This window comes from Chenopodium album, chromosome 24, assembly GCF_948465745.1.
Source record: "Chenopodium album chromosome 24, dcCheAlbu1.1, whole genome shotgun sequence".
NCBI lineage: Eukaryota > Viridiplantae > Streptophyta > Magnoliopsida > Caryophyllales > Amaranthaceae > Chenopodium > Chenopodium album.
Genome location: NC_137857.1, coordinates 27,874,421 through 27,891,281, shown reverse-complemented (window position 1 = coordinate 27,891,281; position 16,861 = coordinate 27,874,421). Strand labels below are relative to the sequence as shown.

The window sequence follows — 16,861 nt, the reverse complement described above, 5'->3', positions numbered from 1 at the left end:
TATTATCTTATTTTGCGTGTATAATGAAGTGAAACATGAAATACAACGAAAGAGTCCGTGAGACAAATGAGTATATTAAAACTACATCTACATGAGCATTTAAAATTGTGTATTACACTTAATGGACGGGAATAATAACCCCGTTTTGATATTCAGCCAATTTTTTCCCTAAATTATAATACTATATGAAAGTATTGGTGATACAAATACAAAAATTTAATCAAATTAACTTACATGGTTACATGTATAGATAAAGTGTTTATAATGTTATGCTATGTTCCTAAAATCAAAATTCTCATTTAATAATAATTTGTGTAATATCAATCTATTGTAATTTGTGTAGTTTAAATCTATTTAATAGATTCATTATTTTAAATTATACTTCATATTAATCAATTGAATGAAAAAAATTATGTTGTACGGAGTATTAAAGATTTGTCGTATAGAGTATTATTTATGGAAAACGGAGTAATAAAAGATACGTATAAACAAATAATATTATGATAGTTATATTACATTATACCAAACTTCTCAAAGAAGATTTTAGCAAAAAAGGGAAGAGTTTGTTTTTGGAAGGAAAAAACTACATCAGGAATGACACGGCTGGTGTCTATTTTAGTATTATGTTATTGATTGATTGTAATGGAAATTGTAATTGACCTTCTTCATGAGCATTTTGGCTTATGATGGGTTGGGCTTTCCAGTAGGGGGAAGGGAGGGTATGAAGCTGCTGGCTGTTATTTTTATTTATTTTAGTTTATTTTTATTTAAATTTTTAAACCAAAAACAAAATTAACCTTATCATATTCTCAAAAAAAAAAAAAAAACCTTCTCATCAGATGACTGGTAATTGGGACTGTTAGAACAAAAAAACACACCCAATTGGGATTACTAGATTGTATCTGTGCTAAATGCTAATGCACAGTATATATTTAACATGTATATTAAGAAAGAAAAATAATAGGAGAAGTGGAAGTTATTACAAAAAATTCATGAGAGTTGAGGATTGAGGTTTTTAGGCTCATTTAAAGTAAATCGGTGGTTTTCAAAAAAAAAAAAAAAAAAAAAAAAAAAAAAAAAAAGAAAAAAAAGAAAGAAAGAAAAAAGAAAATCGGTCAAAGTTGAGATTATTCAAACCAATTTTTCCGAAAATAAACTTGAGTTTGCATTTATGTATAAAGTATAAACCCATTAGGATCTATGCTTCCTGTGCTATATAAATTGTAGAGCCAAAGTTCACCTGCAAATATTTTTAGATGTGTTTGTACTACTAGTTAGTTATTTGCATGATCTAGTTATTTGCATGATCTTTTGATGAATTTTCGTTAGGCATGATCTTTCAGAAAATGGTTATGTAGGGAATTAAATGAAAAAAAATTTCCGCTTTGATGCCCTGAGGTTTAGCGTGGTTATGTTTCATGCCCTTTTTTTTTCTGTAATTCTGTTTTTGTGCCCTGGAGTATGAAGGGAGACTGGTAATTTTGTCAATTTATACTTTCTTTTTGATTGTCAATTTATAATTTTCTAAGAAAACTCGAATGTGCTTGAACATACGATGCACTCTCTCTTTAATCAAGCAAAAAGAAAATACAATAATCTGTGTACATAATTTTATCATATGACATAAACACTGTTGGTAAAGGAAAAGCATGTTTGAGCTTTATTTTTCATCTATGTAGTAACTTGTGGTATGTTCTTTAATCCAAGAAAACAAAGAAATGCCGGCATAATTTCATACCCCAAACTAGTTGGGAAATATTGTCAATCTTGACGATTTTGCTGTACCTTAAGCTTTTTCAGCGAAGTTAGCAGAGATTTTATATCAGGTCGTTGTTCAGGAGCAGACGAGGTGCAGAAAAGGGCTAGTTTTAGAAGCTCTTCTGCTACCTTTTCTTGATTTTCAGTAATGTTTGATACTAGAGCTGGGTCTATAACCTGAAGTAGTTTATTTTCAGCAATGGCCTTTTCTACAATCTGGTTCAAGGTGACTGGTAATCCGTTTTCTTCTGCAAGACCTGTTGGCCTTTCTGCTGTAAGGTACTCCAAGATTATTACTCCGAAGCTGAATATATCAACTTTGGTGGTAACACTCCGCATATATGCAAATTCTGTAGATAAGGTAACATGTATGGAAGAATAAGGCTCATTTCATAATAAATTGACAATGCAACATGTTTTCAGTAGGAAGCGATGGACTCTATCACATCAGATATCACTAGAGCTATGCAAATTGGCTTTGATCATAACTTCATCAAAGTTTATGCTGCTTGGATGTCTTGAACTGGGTGATGGAAACTCAAGTATGTGCAGCTTAAATTAAGTGCTATGCTGAACATATTTATGCAACGAATAACTTTTGAAAATTATAAAACTATAGTAGGTTGTTCTGATTCTGTATTCTATTTGCAATATGTTCCCTCAGAATCGATGAATAAATTATTGTTACATTTTGTAGTTGTTAGATGTAGCGATTGATGTTTTCTGAGGAATGGAACGACAACCCATCATAGAACCACAAGCTTTTGTGCTTTCTGACATAATATCAGTGACATTCTTCCTAGCTAGTTATGAGATGATATTGTTATCATGTTTATGTTCTGTACGTAAATTTTATTTCAATGGGCGGAGTGCCTAAACTGAATTATGAATAAATTTATTGACTAATTTGTATATGAAAATAGGAAAAACACAATTATTTGTTGCTAGCTTACTAATGAATTTATAATGTTGGCAAAGACTATATAATGTAAAGACAACTACAGAAAAGACGATGTAGAGGCAGAATTACCTGGTGCCATGTAGCCTATTGTGCCTTCAAATGCTGATGCAGTGGAAGCACTGTCACCATTGTTGAGGTGAACACCTAGCATTCGAGCCATTCCAAAGTCACCAACATGAGCTTGCCAGTCTCCGTCCAAGAGAATATTTGAAGGCTTCAAGTCACAGTGAATAATGGGGAAGCCATAATCTAGATGCAAATAAGCTATGGCCTCAGCAATTGAGATACAAACATCAATTCTCTTTGATAGGGTCCACGTTGAGCGATCTACTGAAGGATCATGGATGATTTTTTCTAAATTTCCTTGCTCCATGTATTCAAGAACTAAAGCCTTCAACTTCCTGCTTTCCCATGCATAACCAATAACTTTTACCAAGTTTCTGTGCCTCAGCTGACTTAAAATCTTCGCTTCTCTGTTGAAGTACTTGTCAGATTCTGCTGCAAATTGCTGCAAGTTCAACTTCTTTATAGCTACGATCTGTCCATCTTCCAATCTGCCCTTGTACACGGTGCTTAAATTGCTGCTGCCGATGATGTTGTGTTCACTAAAGAATTCAGTTGCTGTTTCTATATCTTTTGTTTCAAACCTTTGAAGGACTAAAGCTGCAGTGTAATCTACGTTACAAGGCTCACGTTCTTTTGATTTCCTTTTCTTCTGGTAATGTTTAGAAGTCATGATTGCTATCAGAAAAAGCAGCAATGCTGAAATACAAACTAGAGGTATCATAATCAGTTGTGTTTTCCTTGACAGACTGTGCCGGGATTGGCCATGGTTTCTTTTGGTACACAAACCAAGAGATTTGGTTCCACATAGACCTTTGTTTCCTGCTAAGCTGGACTTTGGCATGTTCTTAAATACACCGGATTGTGGTACAGGGCCTTCAAGTTGATTGTAAGATAAGTTCAGATGTTTTAAGCTGGGGAGAGCACTGAAATTCTGAGGGATTTCACCTTCCAAGTGGTTCCATGAAAGGTTAACTGCACTTAGATGTTTAAGATTTGCCAAACTAGCTGGAATCTTACCATTGATTTGGTTTTGTGACAGGTTCAAGTTTGTGAGGTACTCCATATCAGAGAATATTTCACCAAGGGGGCCTGATAGCTTGTTATTTGACATATCAAGGACGAGTAAGTTCCTGCAATTCTTAATTGTTTCAGGAATTGTTCCTGACAAATCATTATTTGAGATGTCGATGACTTCTGCCATCTCCAGTTTGCCAATATCTTCAGGAATTGTTTCTGTGAAAGAATTGTGTGATAGGTTCAGGTACATTAGTGAGCTTTTCATGCCTGCTATTATTGGCCCGGTTAAATTGTTGTTGGAGATATCAAGTGATAACAGCGGGCTTATTTCAAATATGTGTCTTGGAATGGACCCTTGGAAATTGTTTCCACTTAGGATTAAAGTTGAAAGAAGCTTCAATTCAGAGTAAGACTCTGAGATTGGACCTCTAAACTGATTATTTTCTAGCTTAAGAATGTTGAGTTGTTTTAGTCGAAAAAACTCCTGTGGGATTTCGCCTTCCATTGCATTATCACTCAATGAAAGGGCTTGAAGGAGCGAGAGCCTGGAGAGTTCGGGAGGAATTTGGCCTGTGAACCTATTTGTGTGGAGTCTTAGGCTGATCAGCATGGTTAAATTACCTATCTCTGGTGGAATTTTCCCAGTAAATGAATTCTGAAAAAGTTGCAACTTTCTTAACTTGCTTAGTTCCCCCACCCTCTGATTCAGAGGCCCACTTAGATTATTGGTGCCTAAATCTAAGGTTTCAAGATTAGAGCAATCAAAGAGGTCATCTGGAATATCTCCAGACAAGAAATTGTTTCCAACTGAAAAAAATGTGATGTTGGACAACCGCCCTAAACCTTGTGGTATCTTCCCAGTTAACATGTTATAAGATAAGCTGATAGTGAGTAAATTTGAACAATTGGTAATGCTACTAGGGACTGAGCCACTTAATAGATTGTCATTCAGACTAATGTCCTTCAAGTTAGAAAGTTTTCCAATATCAGATGGTATTTTCCCTGTGAGAGAATTCATACTTGCTGAAAATAGTTGTAAGTTTGTTAGATTGGTCAAAGAAGATGGAATTGGGCCTGTCAAATTGTTCACCTGCAGAAACAACACCTCCAAGGATGGTAGAGATCCAATCTCAGGAGGTATAATTCCGCTTAGTTGATTAGCTGAAATTTGTAAGGTTGTCAAAAGTTTGCAGTTCCCTAAGGACTTGGGGATTATAGAAGTTATTTTGTTATTATATAGTGCTAGGGCTTGCAGGTTACGTAAATTACCCAATTCTGGAGGGATGCTTCCTTCTATTTTGTTGCTGTACAAACTCAGATTAGTTAAATTTCTGCAGCGGCCTATTTCAGGTGGTATTTTTCCGGTAAGTTTATTCCCCATGAGATGTAGGGTTTGTATGTTTATCAAGTTTCCTATGCTGGGAGGAATTATTCCAGATAACTGATTTCCACTAAGGTCTAATGCAGTCAATGCTGTTAACTTCCCAATAGTTTCAGGTATCAAACCTTCTAATCTGTTGGAATAAGCAATGAAAAATTGGAGGGAAGCTAAATTTCCTATCTTAGATGAAATTTTTCCTGTAAGATTATTATAACTGAGTGAAAGTTGTTCCAAAGATATGCAGTTGAAGAAATTTTCAGGGATACTTCCTGTTAAGGAATTGTTTCCTAAGTTTAGAAATGTCAAATTAGGCAGGTTGCCTAATGTTGCTGGTATTACCCCAGATAGTTTGTTTAGGGAGAGATCTAAAGACCTTAATGCTGTCAACTTTCCTATGGATTCAGGTATAGAACCTTCTAAATTATTTGTATGAGCAACGACGACTTGGATACTAGCTAAATTTCCAATGTTGAGTGGAATTTTACCTGTAAGATTGTTGGAACTCAACCCAATTTGCTCCAAGGATGTGCAGTTTGCAATACTGTCTGGGATACTTCCGGTGAAGGAATTGTTTCCCAAGTCCAGGTATGTCAAGTTTGGGAGGTTTCCCAACACTAACGGTATTGGTCCAGAGAGGACATTATCATAAAGGCTCAACTGCAGGAGCTGGGAACAGTTTCCCAGCTCTGAAGGAATCAGACCATAGAATAAATTAGAGGATAGATCAAGTACCTGAAGGTGAGATAGGGATCCCAAGGAACCGGACAGTCTTCCTTTGAGCTTCTTCTCTCCAAGAGATATTGTAATAACATTGTTTGTGCGTGTATCACAAGAAATGCCGGTCCAATTACAATGGTGTTTTGTGGTAGTCCAGTTGGACAATGAATCGAGAGGATCTTTAGTGATGGATTTCTTGAAGGTCTGTAAGGCTTCTAGCTCAACCTGAAAGCTAGTTTTTACTGATATAACAGTTGTTGCTATGCTATATAGAATAATAATAAAAGTGGGGATGTAAACAGAACTTTGGAATGCCATTTTTTAAACTTTCTTGAGGTGAATGCTTTAATATGATGTTGTGATTCTTATTTATACTACTGTTTTGCTGCCTGATGCATGAGTTTATACTGAAATCAGCAGCAAGGTATCTCAGCAAATTGCTACATAAAATAAAAAAAATACTAGAAGCCTGTTAGACGACGTTTATGACTTTTTTTAGTCAACATAAATTAGAATTTCTACACTAGTAAGTTAAAAGCATGAGGCAAGAATCAATCTCATATCTAAAGTACCTTCAAGAGTTCAACCAGTTAAGCTAGTTGACATCCACCGAATGCATGACATCATAATGATTATCTTCATTGAATTCGGAACTGATAATTGTCAGAAGAAAGTGGAATATTATGCAAGTATTACTAAACACAGAAGCCAAATTAGTGTTACAATGAGGCAAGTTGATGTACTAATTTGACTTCGTATGGTACAAAATACAAGATAAAGTAATGATCATTATTGTGAAAAATAAGGTTTGGAGTCACAGCTCTTAAAAATGACTTTTATTTTAGTGAACAACGTCAAGTGTTAGTTTACCATGAACACATTCTAGATTAATCTGATATCTACATAAATTTTATTACAAAATGTGATTATCATAAGCTCAACCGAGTATGACGGCTTGAACAATGCCCTTTTACAGTATATATACAAGGTTCATGTTTGCCCTTGCTATACAAACTGACAAAACTGTAGGTTATTTACAGAGGAAATCATCCTCGGATCCTACACCAGCACACCATATATTTAGTCACAGTATTACATTGTCTAGTTCTTCTTAACTGCTGATTATGATTGTGATCATCATCTTGACTTTGACCTTGTTGCTTTCCTACATCTATCCACATGAAGTAGATTGACATTAAGAGTTAGTAAAACTCAACTCAGGAACGTACATTTATCGTCTCTTGCAGGTTTGATGTAATTAGCGTGCTAAGGATTGATATGCGTCTTCTCAACTTGTTCCCATACAAATGTGAGTGGTAAGTTGCTACAACCAGTTTCAAATTTGAATTTCCTGGAATGTACTTTCCTTGACAAGTTGCATTTTTTTTTTTTTCCGAAGTATACATCACTGGTATAAACAATGAACATGTGAAATTCCTGAAGTCTAGGATAGTCCAATACTGCATGTTGCTTAATATTCTGTGTGTAAGTTCCTGGAATGAATTCATAATCAATACTTCTAGAATAATTTAAGTATTATTTTCTGAAGCCGGGACAGCTTTCCAGGTGCAAAAAATTGACCAAAGAACTTCTAGAATAATTTGAGTATCTAGAGATGTGAAATGTCTATGAGATTATTGAATTTTTTTTCTCTATATTATCCTTCATCTGTACGGAATTAATAGTCACATACATATATTGAATCAATTGTAGCCGACCCCACTTTTGGGATTAAGGCTTTGATTGATTGATTGATTGATTGATACATATATTGAATCGACTTTTATATACTTTATTGTTTGAAAATCATGCTATATTTTAATCATGCGGGACTGAGACAATGTTAACTACTGTACTAATAATTGACGACATTATAATATCTAAACCTTTGTAACTGTACTTTGTTGTAATGTTTACTTAAAAAAGACTCTCATATACGTCGTATGTAGTAAATCATTGTAAATGGTACCCCAGAGGTGAATAGAATGAAGAAGCCAGGCTTATTGCTTTCAACATATATGTGATGACCATTACTTCTAACTAGCACTAAAATTACCTCTTTAACTTCATCCTTTAATTTGATAGTTTGATGATTAGTTCTATTCTGTTAGGAAATTTTCTGTAGGAAGCTTGAGTTATAGTGCAGGTAATTGAATAAGCTTGAGTTATATCCTTTACCCAGGTTATTTAGTTTTTTCAGAGTTAAATGGATCAACGTTGTTTTGTGCTATGCAGAGAAGTCGAAATTCATGAACACCTCTCAATCCTCTGACTAAAAAGAAGTGTTAAGATGGAAAATCATCATCAAAAGAATTGTCATTATGTCAATAAGAAGAAAGTGTTAGGATGGAAAATCACAATCCACAGCACCTTCTTGTTAGATTAAATTAAAATCAAAATAAAAGAATGTCATGGTTTTGACAGCAAAATGGGTGTTAAAATGAGGCAAGTTGATGTACTTATTTAACTTCGTATTTTAAGATATGTAAAATAGAGTAACGAATATTACAGCCTAGCTCATAGCTCTTAGAAATGAGAAATTCTACTTGTAATAAATAGCAACTCAGATAAACAATGAACATGTGAAATTCCTGAAGTATAGGTAAGTCAAATACTGCAGATTGCTTAATTTTCTTGTTTAAGTTCCTAAAGTGTATTCATAATAATACAAGTATAATTTTCTGAAGCTGGAACGAAATTGACCAAAGAACTTCTAGAATAGTTTAAGTACAAAGAAACATGAAATGTTTATGAGGTAATTGGAGTGTTATTGTACAAGTTGCATCCTGGTGGAATTAACAATCACATGCTCATATATAAAATTAGGATGTTTGGAAATATTGGAAAGGACTATATGAATAACTAATCATTGACGACAATATGATACCTAAGCCTTAAGAACTACGAAGTATGCTGTAATGTACAAACCTTAAGTTAAAAATGACTCTGATCTACGTAGTATGTAGTAAAATCATTGAAAATGTTACGCCAGAGGCCCAGAGGTATCTATTATAGAAGAAGCTGAGATTTTTGCTTCCAACTTATGATTGCTGTGGCTTCTAGTTAGGATTGCCTCTTCATATTCCTCCTTTTATGACTAGATCTTTTCTGTTTGGAATTAGTCAGTAGTGAGTTTGAGTTTGAAACTAGAGGTAATTTAAGCCTGATTTTTCTTGAATCTGCAGTTTCTAGCTTTGGCTTCTGTTCTAACTGATTGACAGTTGTACCTGTAGTAACTACAAGGGTCGTTGAATCATAAAATTATGTTATTGACTACTAATTATTTACTAGACTTTTTTGTTTCAATGATTTGGAGTTAAATGGATAAATGTATTTTTGTGCTATGCATAGAAGTCGTAATCATGAACACCTCTCGTTAAAAAATAGAAATGAGAAAAGTTTGAAATTACTAGATGAAAAATCACCATACACAAAAATGCCATTATGCCAATACTCAGTAAAGCAAAACATGTTAAGATGGAAAATTACCATTCATGACAGGACTTCTTACAAGAGAGAAGTTTCTTACTCATGCCACAATCTACTTTGAAGAATGGATATCATGGCTTTGACAGCTTATGGGACTATCTAGCTTTAAAAGACACGACAGCACTGAGTTAATGTCAGGTCGATTTTCAGGATTAAGGGAGGTACAGGAAAATGCTAGTTTAAGAATTTCTCTGACAATCACTTCATCTTTTCTTGTGATACTTGAGGATAGATCAGGGTCAATAACACTAAGTGGCCTGTCTTCGGCCATTGCCTTTTCTACCAGATGGCGCAAGGTGAGTGGTGATCCGCCTTCTTCTGTTAGACCTGTTGGCCTTTGTCCCATGAGGAACTCCATGATTACAACTCCAAAGCTGAATATATCTACTTTGGTTGTAAGAGTCCTCATGTACGCAAACTCTGCAGAAAGAACATAGTTAAGTTTCAACAACTGAGTCAATATAAAAACATTGGCAAAATATCAATTCAGGAAATGAATAGGTATAAAGTTTATCTAATGATGAATTTCTTAATGGACAGAGAACTGGTGCAGAAGAACTACCTGGTGCCATGTAGCCAATAGTGCCTTTGAATGCTGACACTGTGGTACTGCTAAGACCACTGGGAAGATGAACACCCAGCATCCGAGCAGTTCCAAAATCGCTGACATGAGCTTCCCATTCTTTGTCCAAGAGAATATTTGAAGGTTTCAAGTCACAGTGAATTATAGGAATGTCGTAACCTGTATGCAAGTAAGCCAATCCCTTAGCTATCGAGATACACACATCAATTCTCTTTGATAAAGTCCAATTTGAGCGGTCTGCTGAAGGATCATGAATGATCTGCTCTAAATTTCCGTTTTCCATGTACTCTAAAACTAATGCCTTCAATTTTCTGCTCTCCCATGCATAGCCAATCACCTTGACTAAGTTTCGGTGTTTTAGCTGACTCAAGATTTTGGCTTCTCTGTAGAAACACTTGTTAGATTCTGTTGCGAATTGTACCAAATTCAGCTTCTTTATAGCTACTACTTTCCCATCTTGCAATGTTCCCTTGTAGACAGTGCTTAGATTACTGCTACCAAGAACACGGCTTTCACTGAAGTTATCAGTAGCAACTTCTATATCCCTTGAACTGAATCTCTTCAATGTTAAAGCTCCTGCATTATCTATCTCAGGTGTCTCAAGTCCCTCAACTTCCCTGATACTTCTCTTTTGATTATGTTGTCGCTGCTTATAAAGCAGGATGACAATTATAAGAAGTAAAAATACTGATGCACACAAAAGGGGTATCAAGATCAATATTGTTTTCCTGCGCATAGAATTGGAGATGCTCTTCTTGGTGCAAGAACGAAGAAGTTTGGTCCCACACAACCCTTTGTTTCCGGAAAAACTTGATGCAGGGAAGTTTCGGAGAACACCATTTTGTGGAATAGCACCTTCAAGATGATTGTAGGAGAGATTAAGAAATTTTAAACTTGAAAGGTCATTGAGCTTGTCAGGGATCGGCCCATCTAATTGGTTTTGTGAAAGGTCTAGTGAATTCAGTTGCCTCAGCTTTGCCAAACTTGCAGGAATCTGACTATTGAGCTGGTTTCTTGACAGATTCATGCTTGTAAGAGGATTTGTCTCATCAAACATACCTTCATGAAGAGGACCATATAGCTCATTCGCTGACAAATCAAGGTTCAGCAGGTTTCTGCAGCCTTTGAGTGTTGCTGGAACAGGTCCTGAGAAATTATTGTGTGACATGTCGATGGACTGTACCATCTCCAACATGCCAATTTCTTCAGGAATATTTTCTGACAGAGAATTGTGTGATAAGTTGAGGTAAGTTTGCAATCCCTTCATGTTTGCAATTACTGGTCCTGCAACTGAGCCACTGAAATTGTTATGAGAAAGATCCAACATTGTAAGACGGCTAAGTTTAGCCATGCCTGATGGAATATGCCCATGGAAACTATTTCCTGCCAGGTTCAAGGTTGAAAGAAGCTCGAGTTTTGAGAGAGAATTTGAAACTCGGCCACTAAACTGATTGTTCTGCAACTCTAGTATAGTAAGCTGTTTGAGTTGGAATAACTCCTCTGGAATTTCACCTTCTAGTCTGTTGTCATGCAAGGCGAGATCTTGGAGGAGAGCGAGCTTTGATATTTCACGTGGAATCCGGCCTGACAACCTGTTTCTGTCTATCTGTAGTGTAAATAACCTGCTAAGATTACCAATTTCTGCTGGAATCTTCCCTGTAAAAGAATTTGAATGAAGTTGCAGCCTCCTCAGATTGCTCATTTTCTCAATACTTGGTTTCAGCGGTCCACTGAAGTTGTTTACAGCTAAATCAAGAGTTTCAAGACTAAGGCAGTCAAAGATATCATCTGGTATGGTACCAAACATGGAATTTCTTCCTACCGAGAAGAATGTCATGTTAGCTAACAGCCCTAAACCATGTGGGAGCTCACCAGTTAACCTGTTGTAACTGAGGCTTACGGCAAGAAGTTGTGTACAATTGGTTATACTAGAAGGAATTGGGCCACTTAGTAGGTTCTGATTCAAGGTAAGGTTCTTTAAGTTATAAAGCTTCCCAATATCGGATGGTATTTCTCCTGTTAGGAAATTGAAACTTGCTGAGAAATATGTCAGGTTTTTCAGGTTGGTTAAAGAAGATGGAATTGAACCAGTGAAATTGTTAGAGTGCAGCATCAACATCTCTAATGACGGTAAAAACCCAATTTCAGAAGGTATTTTCCCACTTAACTCATTCATCGAAATCTCCAAATGTGTCAATGACTTACAGTTGATTAAGGACTTTGGAATTACTGAAGTCAGCTTATTTTTGTACAGCCTTAATTCTCGCAGGTTAACTAAGTTCCCAATTTCAGGAGGGATTTTTCCTACAAAGTTATTGCTATAAATGTTCAGAAGGGTAAGGTTCTTGCACTGCCCAACTTCAGGCGGAATTTCTCCAAACAACGAGTTCTCAAAAAGCTGAAGTGTTTCTAAACTTGTCAAGTTCCCTATCCAAGAAGGAATTCTACCTGATAATTTGTTTTGACTGAAGTCTAAAACTCGCAATTTTGTAAGCCTTCCTACAGAATCAGGTATAGGACCTTCAATGCTGTTGTTATAACCAATAAAAACTTGAAGAGATTCAAGATTTCCAATGTTGGACGGAATCTTACCACTAAATTTATTGGAGTTCAGTCCAAGTGCACCTAAGTTTATGCAGTTTGTGATACTATCAGGAATAATTCCATCAAGAAAGTTGTTTCCTAAGTCTAGTGATTGCAAGTTCCGAAGATTTCCTAGTTGTGGTGGAATGTTGCCAGAAAAAGAATTATCAAAGAGAGTAAGTTCTATAAGCTGTGAACATTTCCCAAGTTCAGCAGGAATTTGACTAAAAAAAGCATTAGAGGTTAGATCAAGAACCTGAAGTTTCGACAAGTTACCAACAAAACTCGAGATCTTTCCTTGGAGCTGCTTCTCAATCAGGGATATCACAGTCACTTTGCTCGTAGATGGGTCACAAGATATGCCAGTCCAGTTGCAGTGATGACTGCTGCTATTCCAGCCTGAGAGTTGACTCAGAGGGTCGTTGGTGATCGAGTTTTTGAATGCCTTCAGAGCTTCTAGTTCAACCTGCAGGGCACTGTCTATTGATAAAACAGAAGTTGCTGTAAGGGAGACTATCAGTGAAACATAAAAGAAAATCGTATATTGGGACGACATTATTGTTCGTTAAGACAAGTATGTTGAGCTCACTCAATGTGCAACTATATACAGGTTTTTCTGATCAAATTCATCTGAATCTAAGAGGGTGAATACATGATTTGTATTAGAGTGGAACCGTGTTTCAATTGTATAACTTTATAGAAGTTCTATCTTAATTATAGTTGACTCACTTGACTGATAGCCAAAATTGGAATAGAGTTGTTATAATAGAGTAAAGCCTAAGCATAAAGCCAATTGAAGCAAATAATATAGTATGGGCGCCAATTGACCTCTCCACCCACAGTTTTTTGTCAAACTTCTGTCAAATAATATACTTCGTACAAAATGGATGATCAACTAGTTCAATTTGTTAAAGTTTTAAAGGTCGATACATACTCAAGATGTGTTATCAAATCATGTCTAACTCTTATACCCTCTTTCTAGAAGAAAACAAGACTCCATACGTATTTTAACTTTTGATTATATTCTCATTTTTTATATAAATTTTTAGTAATCGAATTATCCTGAATTTACGGAGTTATAACCTTACAATTAAGATGTGCTAATTATTTTTGAACAATTATATGAATCTATCATAAAAGAGATTTAATTCTAGAGAACTCATTTCACTACAAATTACTTCCAGTGACCAGTATTATGTTTGTTTCAAAGTCAAAATTTTCCACTATCTTGTTTTTCATCGTATTATAATGTGAATGCAAAGAGTATATAGCACAGTGTCAAGCTTAAATTGATTTCTAACGCGGTTGGTGGTTGTTCCTTGTTTGGTTTTTTTATGCAACTTGCAAATAGCAATATTCATAGTGGAAGTTTTTTACGCATAGTACAACTGTACATAACATTATAGAGTTATAGTTGAACGTGAATCTCCCACAAGAATTAAGATTCTACTAACGTGGTCTTCATCCTGATTTGGCTTCTTACCTAGTCACGGGTGTCAAACAAATGAATTATGAATCTCATTGCATAAAACTTTATAGTCCGCTACCTGGTACGGACTATACACGTTAGAATTTTTTTTTTTTTAGAATGTCCATGCGGTTCACCAGAGCTTAACTCCGACTACATCCGGAGCCAACTTAGATTTGTTAGAAATCTTTGTGAGTTGTGACAATGCATTTGCTAGAAATATATTTTTTTTACAAATACTTAATTATTTTTTTTTTAATATCTTTTACAATCAATTTTAACTATAGTTTTCAAAGAATTGCTTTTCTCAAGCAATTTCAGTCATGCATTACAATTTTTTTGTTTTAAGGGATTGTCATGCATTATACATTTTAAATACTACGAGTACTAATTATAACAAGGCAACCGTAATAACAATAATAATCAACTGTGGTAGTGCAATTCCATTCCTTTTACATAAATAAAATTAACTTCATGTCTTTGTCATTTCATTTATTTTACTTGGCTTGTTCAACTGTTAACACTAAAACTTACCAAATGCTTAGAAAAGAATATGAAACGATAAAATATTTTACATAAAAAGAAATTTTGATTTCTAAATTATGTATTTATTGCCAAAAACAAACTAAATTCCTGCTACAATTAATTCCTTAAAGTGTTTACTTCAAGGATTTTTACCCATTCAAATGATATTAACCTGTCCAAATGTCAGTTTCACCGTACTGTATTATGTAGTATATGCCTCTTTGCATTCTATTAGAAATTGAATTACAATTATTAGTAATAAATAATTTAAATAATACACAAAGTATATTGTATTAATGTATTAATAATAGTATAATTATATTGATTTATGTCAATTAAATTTATTTTAATTAAATTGTTGTAATCAACTTCCTCTATATAAATCCTCTATATAAACCCTTCATTTTATCAATAGTATTACAAGTTAAAAAAATTGCAAGCATTTTTATTTTTGTGTTTTACTTTACAGCAATGGCAAATTTTACTCTCTCCTTTTCATTTCTCTGCTTCACGGTCCTGCTTTTCTCTTTCAACCGCGGTAAATATCTCTATTCTAAGTTTATATCATCAACTTGTCCTTATTTTTTACTTTCTCGGTTCAGAACTAATAATCACGTTGATTATGAAACTCAACCTTGTAACGTGACAACTAATTGTTGAACAATGAACAATGTATAAGGGAGTTTTAATGTTACATCTAGCTGATTTGTGTTTAGTTTACGTATTACATTATATAATCGAATTTTACGTGTATTGTAGGTGGAATTTTAGCTCAGGATGTGCCTTTTGCAGAGGTACTAATCAAAACATGCACTTTCATTTTTCTGAAAATCATTTTATTCAATGTGTGTTACAATTTTGTTGTTGTGTATGTATGTAGGTCGCTAAGACATGGTGTGTGGCGAAGCCGTCGGTTTTTGACACAGACCTGGAGAACACCATTGAGTTTGTCTGCAGTCAAGTTGGTATTGATTGCAGCATAATTCAAGAGGGTGGTCAGTGTTACAAGCCTGTTAATCTCATCAACCATGCTTCTGTTGTCATGAACCTTTACTTTCAGAAAGCCGGTCGTTCTGCCTTTAACTGTGATTTCTCTAAGACTGGCCTCCTTGCTGTTACTGATCCAAGTATGATTACTAAACGCTTATTTTTGTTGAATGGATTGATATTTTTATCGCGGTTTTCCACTAGTAACTAGACAGTATCTGTTCTGTTATTATAATTATTGTTACTTAATTTGTCGCGAGAATAGTGGTCTAGTGTCACTCTTTAGCGTGTGCTTATTTTGATTTTGTTTTGCAGGCTATGGAGGATGCGTCTATTCCTTTGTGTAGTGGTCCGGCGTCACATTACAACAATGTAATCGATTAACGAATAAATTTGTGTTTTATCTAGCTATAGTGGAAATCAATTGGTGTGTTACAGAGGATATGATAGTTTTAATTTGACTGATTTAACTATATATTGTACGAAAACAGTGTAACTATTGATACATTATTGTAGTTCAATGGAAATCATTATTCTAAGTGTTTTACATATTCTTACAATTTTGTCTTCTTTCATTGATTCCATCTTTGCTTTAGTTAATTATATGTTGATCATGATCATTCAAAAACCAAAATAGACTGTTAGATAACCATCTTCCTTTGTGATAATGAAGGTAATTCAGCATTGTAATCTGTGGCAATATAGACAATCATTCTTTCTGATGTTTTTGCTTCTTTTCGGATCGCAACGTACATGTAAGTTAATTGGCATAAAGCTTGTCTTATTTAGGACAACAGATGGTGGCACAGGGGATGGAAGGTTAAAAGTTAAGCATTTGTTTTAGAAAGTGACTTTTAACATTCCAAATTTAGTTATGAACAATAGTAATAAAAACGATTTTGCAACATTAGGAATAATAAAGTCTGTAGTTCTGCACTATTATTTAGACAAATTCTTACAATTCTTGTTTTTCTGAAGTACATAATGCTGTAACACTTTTCGAACCTGCATCAAAATATGACCCTTATATGGTTTTTCTGAAGTCCATAATGTTTGAACCAAATCCTACTAATATGGTTTAATTTTCTGGCCACAAATAAATAAGAGGCCTTATAACTTAAGCAACAGTGCAATACTCTCTCAGAAGACCACCAAATTACTTAAGGAGCTAGTCACGTGTGTATGGGTGCACCACAAGGGGCTTCAGTCGCGCTTCTCTGCCTGTTAAACCATCATAACCCCCTGCTATAGATCTCCAAAAACACCTTTTTTTTGTGACACAATAGAAAAGACTACTACAATCCAGTAATATACTTTATTCCTTCT

At 34.8% G+C, this 16,861-nt stretch overlaps 3 protein-coding genes across 3 annotated transcripts; 1 reads left to right on the top strand and 2 right to left on the bottom strand.

Moving 5' to 3' along the window:
* Positions 1-1,761: 1,761 nt before the first annotated feature.
* Positions 1,762-6,218, bottom strand: LOC145610744 (uncharacterized). Its single transcript, XM_081666045.1, has 3 exons — positions 5,858-6,218; positions 2,789-5,797; positions 1,762-2,108 (listed from the first exon to the last, which is right to left on the bottom strand). The coding sequence occupies exons 1-3, from the start codon at positions 6,216-6,218 to the stop codon at positions 1,762-1,764; spliced, it is 3,717 nt and encodes a 1,238-aa protein (XP_081522171.1).
* Positions 6,219-9,358: 3,140 nt separating this feature from the next.
* LOC145611570 (uncharacterized) lies at positions 9,359-13,230 on the bottom strand. Its single transcript, XM_081666910.1, has 2 exons — positions 9,952-13,230; positions 9,359-9,809 (listed from the first exon to the last, which is right to left on the bottom strand). The coding sequence occupies exons 1-2, from the start codon at positions 13,109-13,111 to the stop codon at positions 9,442-9,444; spliced, it is 3,528 nt and encodes a 1,175-aa protein (XP_081523036.1). The 5' UTR covers positions 13,112-13,230; the 3' UTR covers positions 9,359-9,441.
* Positions 13,231-15,019: 1,789 nt separating this feature from the next.
* On the top strand, positions 15,020-15,882 carry LOC145610743 (major pollen allergen Ole e 10-like). Its single transcript, XM_081666044.1, has 4 exons — positions 15,020-15,086; positions 15,308-15,342; positions 15,429-15,675; positions 15,851-15,882. Exons 1-4 carry the CDS (start codon positions 15,020-15,022, stop codon positions 15,880-15,882), a joined length of 381 nt encoding a protein of 126 aa, XP_081522170.1.
* Positions 15,883-16,861: the final 979 nt, after the last annotated feature.

Bases quoted from the DNA above. Each gene is read 5' to 3' on its own strand.
- LOC145610743 (XM_081666044.1), top strand. From the start codon at position 15,020: ATGGCAAATTTTACTCTCTCCTTTTCATTTCTCTGCTTCACGGTCCTG. The intron at 15,087-15,307 runs GTAAATATCTCT...CGTGTATTGTAG, and splicing joins GCTTTTCTCTTTCAACCGCG to GTGGAATTTTAGCTCAGGAT. The intron at 15,676-15,850 runs GTATGATTACTA...TTTGTTTTGCAG, and splicing joins CCTTGCTGTTACTGATCCAA to GCTATGGAGGATGCGTCTAT.
- LOC145611570 (XM_081666910.1), bottom strand. From the start codon at position 13,111: ATGTCGTCCCAATATACGATTTTCTTTTATGTTTCACTGATAGTCTCC. The intron at 9,810-9,951 runs GTAGTTCTTCTG...TTCTTTCTGCAG, and splicing joins TATTGGCTACATGGCACCAG to AGTTTGCGTACATGAGGACT.
- LOC145610744 (XM_081666045.1), bottom strand. From the start codon at position 6,218: ATGGCATTCCAAAGTTCTGTTTACATCCCCACTTTTATTATTATTCTA. The intron at 5,798-5,857 runs GTTCCCAGCTCC...CAATACCGTTAG, and splicing joins TCCTTCAGAGCTGGGAAACT to TGTTGGGAAACCTCCCAAAC. The intron at 2,109-2,788 runs GTAATTCTGCCT...CCTTATCTACAG, and splicing joins AATAGGCTACATGGCACCAG to AATTTGCATATATGCGGAGT.